Source organism: Aulonocara sp. 'chitande type north' Nkhata Bay, linkage group LG6 (genome assembly GCF_057382095.1).
Source record: "Aulonocara sp. 'chitande type north' Nkhata Bay isolate Kocher_YH1m ecotype deep benthic linkage group LG6, A_spYH_male_GT1.1, whole genome shotgun sequence".
Taxonomy (NCBI): Eukaryota; Metazoa; Chordata; class Actinopteri; order Cichliformes; family Cichlidae; genus Aulonocara; species Aulonocara sp. 'chitande type north' Nkhata Bay.
The window spans coordinates 4,978,253-4,992,296 of record NC_141349.1 but is presented as its reverse complement, the minus strand read 5'-3'; the positions used below and the strand labels follow the sequence as shown (position 1 = coordinate 4,992,296).

Genomic DNA, 14,044 nt, shown 5'->3' with positions numbered 1-14,044 from the left:
TCAGGCCCTGGTGCTTTTCCTTCTTTAAGGGAGTTAATAGCAAGTCGCACTTCCTCGTCTGTCACAGGGTTATTTAACTCTTTCCTGTGACTTTCTGATAACGATACAACAGGCACCTTCTCTAGAAATTCCCGCATCTTCCCATCTCTATTAGTACACAATTTGAGTTAAATTGAAGTACACCAACAGCAATTGATTGAATATGATTAGTTCTATTACGGCACTTAAATATTAGACATACTCTTAATTTAAGGATACCCAGCCCAGGCTACGGTGTATTGGAACTGGAAGTTCTACATTTATTAAGGAATGACTCAATTGTCCCCTCCTTTCTTATTTGTCTTTTCTTACGGACTTTATAAAGTAAAACGAGTTCAACTTAGAAATATAAATGAGGTGGACTGTCCCGGGATCTGTGGGGCCGGGAGGCGCTGCTGCACTGGGCCCCGGTCTGGATGGGCCTGGGCCCCCTTTCCCTGGCGGGCCGTGGAGTATGGGGGTGCCTACTGGGGACAGCGGGGGAGCTGGCCCCAGGGAGGGGTCACTTGCCCCTCCCTTCCTTCCCTCCCCATCTCCAGCTGCCTCCCTCTTCCCGCTCCACCACAACCACCCACACATGCAGGACCTTGGAGTAGGGGTATGTCACCAGGGTGCAGAGGAGGCCACCCCCCCCCCCCCCCCCCCCCCCCCCCTCTGTCCCCTTCTGGCTGCCTCTGCCTCAATTTTATCCCACAACTTAGACATTCACATTACTCACACTCTCATTACACATACATATAGGATCTTGGGGGTGGGCACGATACACGGAATCCAAAGTACCATCAGGGTGTACACCTCACCCCTGGCATCGTTGCCCACCTCTCAATTTTAAATACACGTAGACATTGAGGGCTAGCAGGAGGGGCTATGCGCTTACCTGCTGCTCTCTGGCAGGTAGCTCCATGCCCTCCTGGGTTTTAAATGCACCTTAGAACACACATGCATCAACACTACAATGAGCGGGTGGAGGGAGGTTTGGAGTCTTCTCTCACCCCCGTTCTCTGCGACCTGCTGGAGTGGGGGGGCTAGGAGGAGGAGTTGGCCGTCCGACTGCGGTCTGGAGTATGGGGCCTTCCTGCTGCTGCGGAGTCGGGGCGGTCTGCCTCCCCCCACCGCAGGGAAAAGGGTAACACCACCTGGGTCTGGGTGCAGTTCCCCCCTCCAGGGGCAAGGGTACCTAGACCTGGTTTGTAGAGTACGCTTGGGGAGTGTGATCGTGTGTACAGCGTCTCTTTATGTCTGTCTCTACGTTGGTTGAGTGGTGGAGTAAGTGCATATGAGAGCATGAGGGTGGGAATGGATGTTTGTGTCTGTGTGTGCCTGTATGTCTGTGTCTATATGTCAGGTTGGGTATCAGACGCCACCTCTCTGGGGACATCTCAGGCCCTCCAAGGTATGGAGGCCTATCTCCCCCCACCACCACTTCCCCTGCCAGTGACAGACGCCCTCAGACATCGGTGCGTTGGTGGTTCTTTGTGTCCGGGGATGGGCGTCCAGGTGCACACCAGCTCACTCCTTGGTGGCCGCTTATCGGGGCCTGGAGCCTGGGGCTCGCTCGGGCCACTTCGGAGGTGGGGTGCCCCCGGCCTCTCGGCCTGGGGCTCGGTCACTCAGGCACGGCTGGCTGCCGGCGGAGCTCACGGGCGCGTCACTGCAACTCCCCCTGGCTTCTGCTCCGCGGCTGCTGAGTGAGCCCTCATCTGGGACTCTCCTCAGCTCTTTCTGGGACAGTGGCGCAGCTGCCCCTCTGTTGGTCTTCCTTGGTCTCTTGTGTTCTGGGGGCCTCTGGATGTCTGGAGTTTTGATCTCCTCCATACCTGCTTCATGCCCTGGAGGATGGGGCTGTGGCCCCCCCACACCCTCTAGCAGATCATTACATGAAGGAACCTTTTAAAAAAAAAAACAAGCGCGTCCATGCTCACAGGTGTACACACGGGTGATCACACCCACAAACTACACCCTTTTTGGCTCCTACCTCAAAGCACACTGTTCTGTTGATCTTATGTGCTGCACAATAATGTTTAATATTTAGTATTTACTGTCATATTCCCATATATCATTGTGATGTTGTTTATTCTATTACTCTTATTCTCTTCTGCTTGTTTTCTTTTTTCTTTCTCAGCAGGTGATCCAGGTGATCGATAGATGCATTTTTTTTTCTCTGCCCGTTCTGTTGGTTTTTGTCTTTTGCCCTTCTCCCCCGTCCCTCTTCTCAGCTGTTTCTCTTTCCCTCTTTCTTTCTCCCCTTCTTTTCCCCAGTCAAGTCTGTCCCATATTTAGGAAGTGAAAATAAAATAAACAATAAAAGGTGAATCAAATAGACCATTCAGCAAGGCTGGGATGGTCAATTTGGTAAAGTAAATCCGTTGGGCATCTTTGTTTGCCTTTAGACAACAATTCTGATGGCAAAAGAACCAAACGGGACAGGCAAAAAAAAAGAAAAAAAAAAAAAAGAAATATAAATGAGGTTGGCTGGCTTTTTCGGTGGCATGCGGGAGTTTGGAGGGGAATTTTTGTTTCTCTTTTCTTTTCTTTTTGCCTCTCTGTCAGTGACTCTTGCTCGGTTTCACGGGACCCAGTTTTCTTTTTTGATGGATCGCAGGATCGTTTTTTTTGGGGGGGGGGGAAGGGGGGGTTTTAGGGGTTGTCTTTCTCCTTTTTTATCATTAATATGCGTGGCTATTGTTTCTGTTGTTTATTTATTTATTTATTTTTTCGTGTTTGTGTCTATATAATGCATCTAAAATTACCCACATTCCCTTTTATGGAAACATCAGTTTGCTTATTTGCAGTAGCGCACTCCGAGAAATGGTTTCCCACACATCATGTTATAATAGAGAGGGGAAAAAAATTATAACAAAAAAAAAAGCTGAGCTGATATGACTGATCTTAAAATAATTTCTTTAAATGTTAAACGGCTGAATAATGTTGTTAAAAGACAAAAAAATATTTCATTTTTGAAGAAGGAAAAACACAAATTGCCTTACTGTCAGAAACTCATTTAAATGATTTGGAACACGTTGGGTTGGTTTTTTACTCATCCTATGATACAAAAAGTAGAGTAGCCGCCATCCTTATCCATCGTAATCTGCCTCTAACCATAGAAAAAGTCATAAAAGATAAGGAAGGACGCTACATTCTTATATCTGGTTTCTTATTTAGAGAATCTATTTTCATAGGATGTGTTTATGGTCCAGATTCAGAAGATGTCTCTTTTTTTTCCCAATCTCTTAACCCATGTTTCAGCCATAGCTTCTCCATATTTGATTTTGGGAGGTGATTTTAATTGTGTTCCTGATCCTAGGGTTGATAAATCTCCACCAGGGGGTGAATTGTCACCAAAAAGCATTAGACTGATAGAGTTTTGTTCTGATCTAGAAATTTTTGATTCCTGGCGAGTAGCTCACCCCACAGATAGGGATTTCACTTTTTTTTCTTGCCCCCATCAGAGTTTCTCAAGAATAGATTTGCTCTTGTCATCCAGGACGGTGTTGGATAGGATGGAAGAGTGCTCAATAAGGTCTTGTCCATTATCTGATCATTCAGTAGTAAGTATAAATATTCACCCACCTTATTTTGAGCCATATTCCCGCCGATGGAGGATGAATCCTTATTTATTGAGTATATCACTAAAGAGTGGAATGTTTTTATGACCACTAATAAAACGGAAGATGTAAGCCCATCTTTGTTGTGGGAAACCGCTAAAGCCTATCTTAGGGGTAGTATTATCTCATACACCACAGCGCAGAAAAAGGCTTCAATGAAAGAACAACTTGGTTTAGAGCACATAATACAAAAACTAGAAGTGCAGTTTAAAAGGTCCAAAACTATACTTAAGAAGTTAGAAGCAGCCCGCTCAGCTTTAAATCAATTACTGACTAAAAGAGCAAAGGCAGCAATTTTCTTTGATAAGCATAAATTATGAATCTGGGAACAAACCTGGCCGTCTCTTAGCAAAAATAGCAAAAGGCAGGACAGATACAAACGTTATACCATCACTGTTTGATAATAAACATGTCAAGCATTATAAAACAACGGATATTAATCGAATTATGAAGCAGTTTTATATACACTTGTACTCATCAGAGTGTAGTATTTAAGGCTTCCATGTTAGCAGGCTGTGGAGTGCTCTGTCAGTGTAATTGGTCTAAAAGTGTTTAAATCTTCAGTCTTATGTTAAAATCTCAAAGGACAGCATTACATTTTTAATATTAACAGTAACCCTGGGCCTCTGTGGATTGGGCAGCTGATCTAATCTCTGTCTAAAACTGGATAACAAAAACTAAGGAGTGCTGAATCACTTTGCAGACTATTGCAGAGTAACAGGTGTGTAGCATCGCTAACTAGCTAGCAACAAGCCTCCAACACATTGTATATTCTAGCGGCTAATCTAGCACACGAATTAACAACAGAGTGATTTTAGATGCTGTAAAACTATAAGATGATAAGCTGTGTGGTTTTTTGATAATAGTGACATGGTTGTATTTACCTTAATTGGACGAGTCGTCAGTCGCGGTAAACCCATCAGCAGATAAACTGGAGCAGCCGGGCTACGTAAAAAGTGTAGGGGACTTGTTCGTGGTCACATCCAGCAGGTGTGTGGACGGGAGCGTCACGCAGGCGCTCCACCTCAAGTCGCTACTGTGCAGACTCTGGCTCCAAAAGTGCAACATGGCAGCGTCTACAAGCGGGATATTTTGGCTTCATTTTTATGCAATGGGAGTAAGTGCTGTAGTGTCGTCCATGTTTTCTACAGTCATTGGCTGGGACCTGACAAAAGTGCCACCTGAAGGAGGCTTCTCTCTGTCTGATAGCTTGTGTTCTGAGACCTGACACCTGACTTTTGATTCCTGAGACCTGACTCCTGACATGTGATTTCTGAGACTTGACTCCTGACTTCTGAGACCTGATTTCTGAGACCTGACACCTGAGACCTGACACCTGAGACCTGATACCTGACTTCTGAGACCTGATTTCTGAGACCTGACACCTGAGACCTGACACCTGAGACCTGATACCTGACTTCTGAGACCTGATTCCTGAGACCTGACTCCTGACATGTGATTTCTGAGACTTGACTCCTGACTTCTGAGACCTGATTTCTGAGACCTGACACCTGATGACTTTTTGTCTGAGACCTGACGACTTTTTGTCTGAGACCTGACAGCTTTTTTCCTGAGACCTGAGGATGTCCTAAAATGTACACCGTACTGTAGACATCCCAACATTCTCACAAGGTCAGTGGGTCACTGGCAGTCTCCTGGTCCTGTTGGTGGGGGTAGATACTGTTATGGTCCTCTCTGTGTCAGCTCACCACTTTCTCTCTGGCTCTTTCTCCTTTAGTGCTCTCTATCTCCTCTTTCTCTGTGTGTATGTCTCTGTTTATGGGACAAAGACACAAACTGAACTGGAATACCATTTGTAGATAATCCTGCCCTGTGGAATCTTCATTTGAATTCAGTGTTAATATGCACTGAACTTTGGTACACATCCTTCCTACCTGAGTGATCTTTGACAGCTTGAATGTAACTTTTCACAATCCTTATGTTTGAGAGAATAATTGAACAGATCAGTCTGTTGTGGCACTGGCAGAAAATATTTTGCAAGGTTTTTTTTATTTTTCAACTCTGCAGCTGAAGCCACAAATGCATTTTCCAACAACTGTGGCATCATTTAAGAGGAAATAAATTTATTACAAAGAAGCATTGTTACAGCAAATAAATAATTGACCAAACACAAATTTTCTTTTTGTGTTGATAACAAAAGCTGATATTAAATAGGCTATTCAATAATTTACATTTCCTGTTCATTGACAAGAAAACTGTATGAAGACAAGCCTAAATTCTTGGGGAATTTTAATAAATTTTCCAGTTTAATACATGGGGCCTGTACAATAAAACAAGTTTGCTATACCCGGGATATCTTTTCGTCATCTGGCTTCAGTTCAGTAATCATTCTAGACAACCCAATGAGTCAACGAGTTTACAATTCTAGCTATAAGCTGCCTTGTATAAAACAGTTCGTTGGCAAAATATAACCAAGAAAATAGCAAAATAAAGAAAATGGGTAAGTCTACTGCCCATTACATTTCTAAAAATAAATAAATAAATAAATAATAGTAGAAAAGTCTAAAGAATTTAAACACATTATAGGTTAAAACAACACAGTAACTGCAGCATAAAGTGGCAGTGTAAGTGTTTTAGATGTGGGAGTGGAGTGAATTTATGTGTCATTTAAATGGTTTAGGTGGTCAGTAAGACTGGAAAATCGTTATAAATAAAGTACCTTTAAAGCCAGATAGGAAAGCTAACAAAGAAGATTCATCAGTATCAGTACCACAGTACTGATTCTTTGAGCTGCAATAACTATGGTCTATCTCTTAACAGATTGTCTTTCGGAAGATCAGTGATGTGAAACGTGAAGAGGAAGAGATGCTGAAAAGGAAGAATGAGGCTCCTCTCAACCTCCCACCAGACCACCCAGTTCGACGACTCTTTCAGCGTTTCCGGCAGCAGAAGGAAGCCCGTCTCGCTGCTGAGCGGGGTAGTCAGGCCACTGGTGATGTCGAGAAAGGTGTTATTCACCTGGAGCCATCCAGAGGTCCAGAGAGGCTTGCCTCTACTAGTATTGTCATAGTAACTGAGAACCAAACTGCAACCACCAGTTCCTCCACATCTTCATCATCCAGGGCATCCAGCCAAGCCATGTTTCATGTTCCCGGCATCCAAAATGGCAGCCTAACTGGTTGCAAATCTGCAGAGCCACCCAAAGCTAAAGGGTGGGGACGTTTCAAAGAGTCAGTTGTGAAAGCTGAGTCGTGGAGCAGTGTCTCCAAGGCTGAGTCCATGGAAATGCTGACTGATAGAACTAAGTGTCACAACGAGGTGTCTCTAAGGAAAACAGATTCATGTGACAGTGGCATCACAAAGAGCGATCTCCGCTTAGATAATGTTGGCAGTGTCAGAACACCACAGGAGCGAAGCCCAGTCCAGTCTGATGAAAAGAGGGTCTTTTGTCCAATACCAGAGCAGAGTGTGCAAGCGTCTATCCTCGAGTTCAAACAAGAATTAAAAGGAGACATCAGAAATCTGAACAGTCGCATGACAGTGCTGGAGACACAGCTTACAGAGGTGCTACGACTTCTTAAATCAAGGAAATCATCTGGGTCCTTTTTCGAGTTCTCTCGGCCACCATCTCCTGACTCTGATAAGGACAGCTTCAATTAAATTAGATGGCTCGGATAATTGTGGTTAATGATGATTCATCATTGTCATATCATACTCAGCATACTCATCCTATGCTGTCTGTATGGTATCATATACCATATGATACCTGGGACATAAAGACAGCAAAAGCACCTTTTATGTTTTCAGCATTACGTTTCTTTTTGAGATAGTCAGGTCCATAAATATTGGGACACCGACACAATTCTAACATTTCTGGCTCTATACACCACCACAATGGATTTCAATGGAATGATACGAGCAAGATGTGCTTTAACTGCAGACTGTCAACTTTTATTTGAGGGTATTTATATCCAAATCAGGTGAACGGTTTGCATATGTGCCTCCCAAAAGTAATGGGACAGAATAAGAATCATAGATCAAACGTTCACGTTTTAATTCTTGGTTGCAAATCCTTTGCAGTCAAATACAGCACACACATAGACATCACCAGACGCTGGGTTTCATCTCTGGTGATGCTCTGCCAGGCCTCTACTGCAACCGTCTTCAGTTCCTGCTTGTTCTTGGGGCATTTTCCCTTCAGTTTTGTCTTCAGCAAGTGAAATGCATGGCATATTTTAACCTGTGCTGCTTTTGTCAACAGTCACATCATCAAATACAAGAGAACGCGTTCCACTGGCAGCCATACATGCCCACGCCATGACACTACCACCACCATGCTTCACTGATGAGGTGGTATGCTTAGGATCATGAGCAGTTCCTTGATCTTGGTGTCATCTGTCCATAGGATGTTGTTGTTCCAGAACTGTGAAGGATTTTTAGAGGGTGTTTGGCAAAATCTAATCTGGCCTTCCTGTTTTTGGGGCCCACCAATGGTTTACATCTTGTGGTGAACCCTCTGTATTCACACTGGTGAAGTCTTCTCTTGATTATTGACTTTGACACACATAAACCTAAGCGTTTTTTTATTCCCACCCTATTCCCACCTACTAATAATCTGAATACATATTGTTTGTGCATCACAAGGCTGTAGTTTTACCTGTGGCATGTGAGGTGACTTCAAGATGCAAATTAGACAAAAAAAAGTGAAGTGGTACAGAATACTCTAGACAGCTATCATATTTAAAGCAAGGGCCACAAAAGTTAACTTGGTAAGCTTTTACTATAACGAGATGATCAGAGCCAACTTGCTAATGCTGGTGCTATCTTGACCATATTGTCAATATAGAACACTTTGTTTTTCCCTTTTGCTTAGAAAGGCCCTCACTGTAGCTTGTATTTAGGGTGGTGTAGGAGGCAACTTTTCTGTTTCTGGTTACTTTTTTCATTCTAGAAAATAGATAAGGATAGGATTTTTATAAAGTATATGATGTTGTTGTTCTGAGCTTGTTTTAACTGACCTTATGTCATAATCTTTGTCTTTGACTTTTTGTAGAATCCTATGTGTTTCTAAAATATATGCAGAGAACCACGTTTTGGCAAGTATTGTACACTTATTAAACTACTGATTTGTTTGTAAAGAAGCTGAGGTACTGGACACCGAATGGTAACACAGTTAGGCTTTTACTGCCTAAATGCTAACTGTTGTCTTTAGATAGTTCACACTCTGAAGGTGAAGTTTCATTTATGTCATAAAACCTGCTCAACCTGCTTCAAGGGATTTATTAAAATGAGTAGATGCCCTCACGAGCAGCAAGGGGCCTTAAAACGAATTAAAAAAGAAAACGCAATCCACATGTATAAGATAACATAACATAACATACTGTACAAAATATTAAAAAGTTAAAATGAGGATTAAATTTAAGGTCTTATGTAATTAATATCACACAAATAGTTAAAGCTGCATTCATTCATATTTGACACCATTTTGACAGAAAGATTTTAAATAATGTTTCTTCATTTAGATTACTAGAGCTATTGAATAAGATATTTATGTGTATGTCAGTTAGTGCCTCCTTCAGGCCCCTAAATCTTTGTTGGATTTTTTAAAATTTACTATTTAATATGTCATTTAAAACAGTTCCTATGAAAAAAAAATCACTTGCCAGATATTCTTTTACTTTACCTTACTTTAGCAAAGACTGGTTTACTTCTGTTAAAGTTTTTGTGTTTTCAGTCAACATAACTTGTTGATACTTTTAAGCCACTACCTCTGGACCACTACTTCTGTTTGGGCAGTTCATCAACTCTCATTAGTTTCTTTTTTTCTTTCTTTCTCTTTTTTTTTCATTCACTAATATTAAGGTGTGTTCACAGCAGTGAAAAATTCCAGGCCACAATAACATTTTAGATTATCTAGCCAAAAGACAAAATTTATGTCATTGCAAAGTGTCCATCATCCATTAACAATTCATAAGAATCCCTATCCCTCCTTGTAGGAAGCCAAGTTACACACACTAATGCGCTAATGATTTTTCATCTAAACTGTGCTAAAGGTGAAGGTCATGGTTGTTGAAGGTCAAGGACTGATCGAAGTGCTTAACTTTAAAAACATTAAAAATATAAAAATACAAAAATTATATATCTGTGTGTGTGTGTGTGTGTGTGTGTGTGTGTGTGTGTGTGTGTGTGTGTGTGTGTGTGTGTGTGTGAGGAACCTTGGAGTAATTTTTGACCAGGATACGTCCTTCAATGCGCAAATTAAACAAATATGTAGCGGCATTCTTCCATTTGCACAATATATCTCTAAAATATTTCTAGGCTGGACTACTGTAATTCGTTCGTATCAGGATGTCTAAAAACTCCCTTAAAACCCTTCAGTTTATCCAAACTGCTGAAGGAACTGTACCTAAAGTGATTAGAAAGAGAGAGCATATTTGTCCTATATTGGCTTTTCTTCATTGGTTGCCTGTTAAATCCATAATCAAATTTAAAATCCTTTTCACCACATACAAGGTCTTGAATAATCAGGCCCCATCTTATCTTAATGGCCTTATAGTATTATACCACTCCACAAGAGCACTTTGCTTTCAGACTGTGGGCTTACTTGTTGTTCTTAGAGTATTTAAAAGTAGAATGGGAGGCAGAGCCTTCAGCTTTCATGCCCCTCAACTATGGAGCCAGCTTCCAGTTTGGATTTCATCTCTTTTTCTCATTAATTACTGTTTGTAAGCTAGTGAAAGTCCTAATATGGCCAAAGATGGGCCAAACCTTAGGTAGATGTGCACATTACTATGGTAGGTAGGGACACCTATTATCACCTATTACCTAGTAAAATTATTTCTATAATTAACTTTTAATTATACAAATTTTGACCAATATCTGAAGAAATATGGACTTTCCAGCACACAGGACCATGCAGTTGAACAAATTGAAGTGTAAGCTTTACATCATGTGTCCACATAAATTGTAAACTGTATTGTCTGTATTGTAAACAAGGGTCTCCACTGACAAAACAGAATGTACATGTGGTACATTCTTTCATACTAAGCTGTAGAAGGTGTTTATTCACTGAACTTTTCCTCACATCATTTAAATGTCTCTATTAGCTTGGAAAGAAAGCAACTGGACTTATTTAATTTTCTTTCCACGCTGCCTAGACTACCATTACCTGGATGATTGAGAACCAACATAGACATATTGCCTTTATTAAAGAATGCATCATGCATATATTGTTCTGCAACTTTAATCAGCATCAGACTACTTTATTAATCCCTAGGAAATTATGTAAATTATGTAAGCTCTGTGTTGTCTGCAAGCATGAAGAAAACACTAAAACTGTGCCAACTATAAACTTTAAATGAAAACTTTACAGTAAAATTTCAAATGTCAGGCTTCATGACAAATTTGATAAAGAATTACTTAAAGGCACAGAAAATAAAGTGTGTCATTCAAAAAATGTCAAAAATGTACCTCTTGACTTGTCTAAATAATAACCTGAGATGTATGTATCCCAACTTGGTATCTGGTGTGTCCTCTCTCAGTGTGATAATATGTCATAATATGCAACCATTGTCCTATATGCTGTGTTTATGGAGAGACTGGTTGTTATTTGTGTGAAGTTGTGAAGGTCATGTTGTCCTGCGGGGAAACTGCTATCAACACTGATGCATTTTGATTGTCATCCCTGCATGAAGCTTGTGTCTGAAATGTGTTTTTCTAAAGGAAATGCTTAAATCTAGCTGAATGCCTTGTTACTTCACTACTGTTACTTGTTACCTGGCTGGATATCTGAAGCCTCTTCTCTAAACTTTACCATTTTCTGTTAGTCACATATATGTTGCGACTGTCACCTGTGCATGACGACCATAACAATAAATAAATAGATAGATTTTGTTTTGTTTGTTGTTAGGTCTGTTTCCATTTTTCACTTGTTATGAACTAACACTGTATCAGCACAAAGAATATTGATAAAATCACATCAAATGTCATCAAGACACCTTGTACTTGTATCTTTGCTGTGTATTTTTTGGAAGAAGAACGTTGTTGCTCACAGTAACAGACACAGATAGAAGTAGAAACCTTTTGTTGCGACTTAATGTATTTCAGTTAAAGTCTTTAAAGGTAAAAAGACAAAACCAACTTTAAATAGATAACTGTATAAGAGTTATTGTGTTGAATGTTTCAATACAATTTATTTTTGTTGATTATTCACTTTGCAAAATAATTTTTTTCTGACGTTGATGAACATTTTCATTTTAATCAATGGGATTTTTGTCCAGCCTTTGGCTGTTTTTTTCCCCACCTTTGGTCTTACCAGGTGTGACCAAACATTTGGTCCCACCTGTTAGGTGCATCCTTCTGGGTCGATCATCATAGCCGTTTTTTCTACAGAGTTCTCATCGTTTCGAATCACGTGTCCATAACACCTCAGGCGGGACTCAAGCATCTTTTCCTTAATTGGGGCTACGCCTATTCGCTTCCGTATGTCTTTGTTCGTAACACGGTCCCGTCTTGTAATTCCCAAGCTCCATCAGAGCATGCGCATCTCCATGGTGTTTAGGGCCTGTTCATGTGTGGTCAACGTTAGTTTTTAAAAAAACATCTTACTCCCAGATGTTTCTTTAGGTTGGAGGTGGAGTCTTTTGATGCCGAGAGCAGCTTGGTTGCTGGCAAACAGAGTATGCATCCCACGGTCAGATTTTGCCCATCCCTTTCTTCTTTAAATGTGAAGTGGTGTCAGAATTTCCAAGTAACAAATGCATTCCTGTGTAACTGACACCACCAGCATTAACAGGATACTTACATTAGAGCCTCTTAGACTACGTTCACACTGCAGGCGAAAGCGCATCAAATGACCCTATGCGACCCACATCCGATCATGGTATCACAGTGTGAACGGCACAAATCCAATATTTTCAAATCCGATCTGGGTCACTTTTGTATGTGGTACTGAATCCGATGCATATCTGATGTTTTAAAAGTTTTAGACTGCTGTTTGAATGGTCAAGTCGCATTAAATCTGTCTTTTATGTCACTGACACAGGACAGACGCCAATTATCAGCGTCGGAGAAGTGCCCGATAAGACATCGCAAACGCTTCCTGGCCATCCCGTGTAGATGTCAGTGAAACTGTTGGGAAGACAGTATTGGAGAAACGTTAACATTTTATTTGTACTGTATAATCTGCAGATTCTGACAGAAATCTGCAACTATCCTTTGAAGCACCGCTCCTCTAAAACAGCAATAAGGATCATTATTAAGCCATATGTAAATAAGAAAATAACTTTAAGTTTCCAAATTTTGCTTTAAGTTATAAAGTCAGAAGCAAGTCTTTATATTAACAGCTAACAATACTGTTTGGTCTAGGTCTAAACAGGGAGAAAAGCGGACTACTCCTCAGGGTGGAATATATAATTATTATGTATAATCCCTGAATACAACAGAAATGTCACTAATGAAATCAGTTGCAACATAAAATCACAGCCTGCTTTAGATCCGCATCCAGCTTGTCTCTTTGTTTCTGGGCCAAGCTCTGCTTACTTTTCCTTTTTCTGGATCTTTTTTTTCTGAATCTTTTCTATTCCAGCAGGGATCCCCATAACCTCACCCTTGAAAAAAAGCTTTCTGCAAAGCCCCCTCCCTCTCTTGTTCCCTGTTCCCACTTTCCTCTTTCTCCTCCTCAACTGATGATCTGTATTGCAGTGCCAATCCTCCTCCTCACTGCAGCAGAGAACAAACAAGAAGGTCATCCTCTCAGACTGAGAAGAAAAAAATACATCTACAACCAACTTCCCGTTTTTCCATCCTTTCTTTATTATACTCATGCCATAGCATGGTCTAGAGGGCTACAAATGAACAGCTTCCACTTCCTGCAGGTTACTTCTTCTTAGACCAGGGACATTTTAAAAATCAATTAGACACTTGGAAAATAAGCTTATTATATGTATAAAGGATGACAAGGATGCCACCTGGGCGCCTCCTGTGTGGTGTTCCAACTCAAGACATGCTGGTGAGTTTATATATCTCGCCTGGTCTGGGATTGCTGTGATGTTTCTCAGGTGCCTGGGGAGAGGGAGGTCTGAGCCTATCTGCTGAGGCTGCTGCCCCCATGATATGGTCCTGGATAAGCAGACGAAAATGGATGGTCTGATGGATGGATAAATAAAAAGATGTATAAATAAAAGTAGTAGTTTCACAGTACCAAAATATATATTTAAAGTTTATTGTTTAATTTTAAGACAGACACTGAATAGTGCAGGTCTAAAATGTGTTGCTTTGGTAAGAATATTTGGCAGTAAATAATAAATCCCTGATGAAATCTTAACAGTGGTGACATTTTCTTTGACTTTAACTTGAAAAAGTGTTTTAGCTAGATGAACATGAACACGAACACAATAACTCATATGGAAATAAGAATGTACACACTGGCAATAGTTTGA

The 14,044-nt window shown here is 41.0% G+C and overlaps 1 protein-coding gene across 1 annotated transcript in view; it reads left to right on the top strand.

Moving 5' to 3' along the window:
* The window catches only part of LOC147327103 (voltage-gated delayed rectifier potassium channel KCNH1-like), a 106,411-nt gene extending 92,519 nt beyond the window's left edge, over positions 1-13,892 (top strand). The window contains exon 11 of the mRNA XM_086294714.1: positions 6,426-13,892. Coding sequence (XP_086150840.1) covers positions 6,426-7,265 — 840 coding nt within the window. The 3' untranslated portion in view covers positions 7,266-13,892. The remainder of the gene's footprint in view (positions 1-6,425) is intronic.
* The last annotated feature ends 152 nt before the right edge of the window (positions 13,893-14,044 follow it).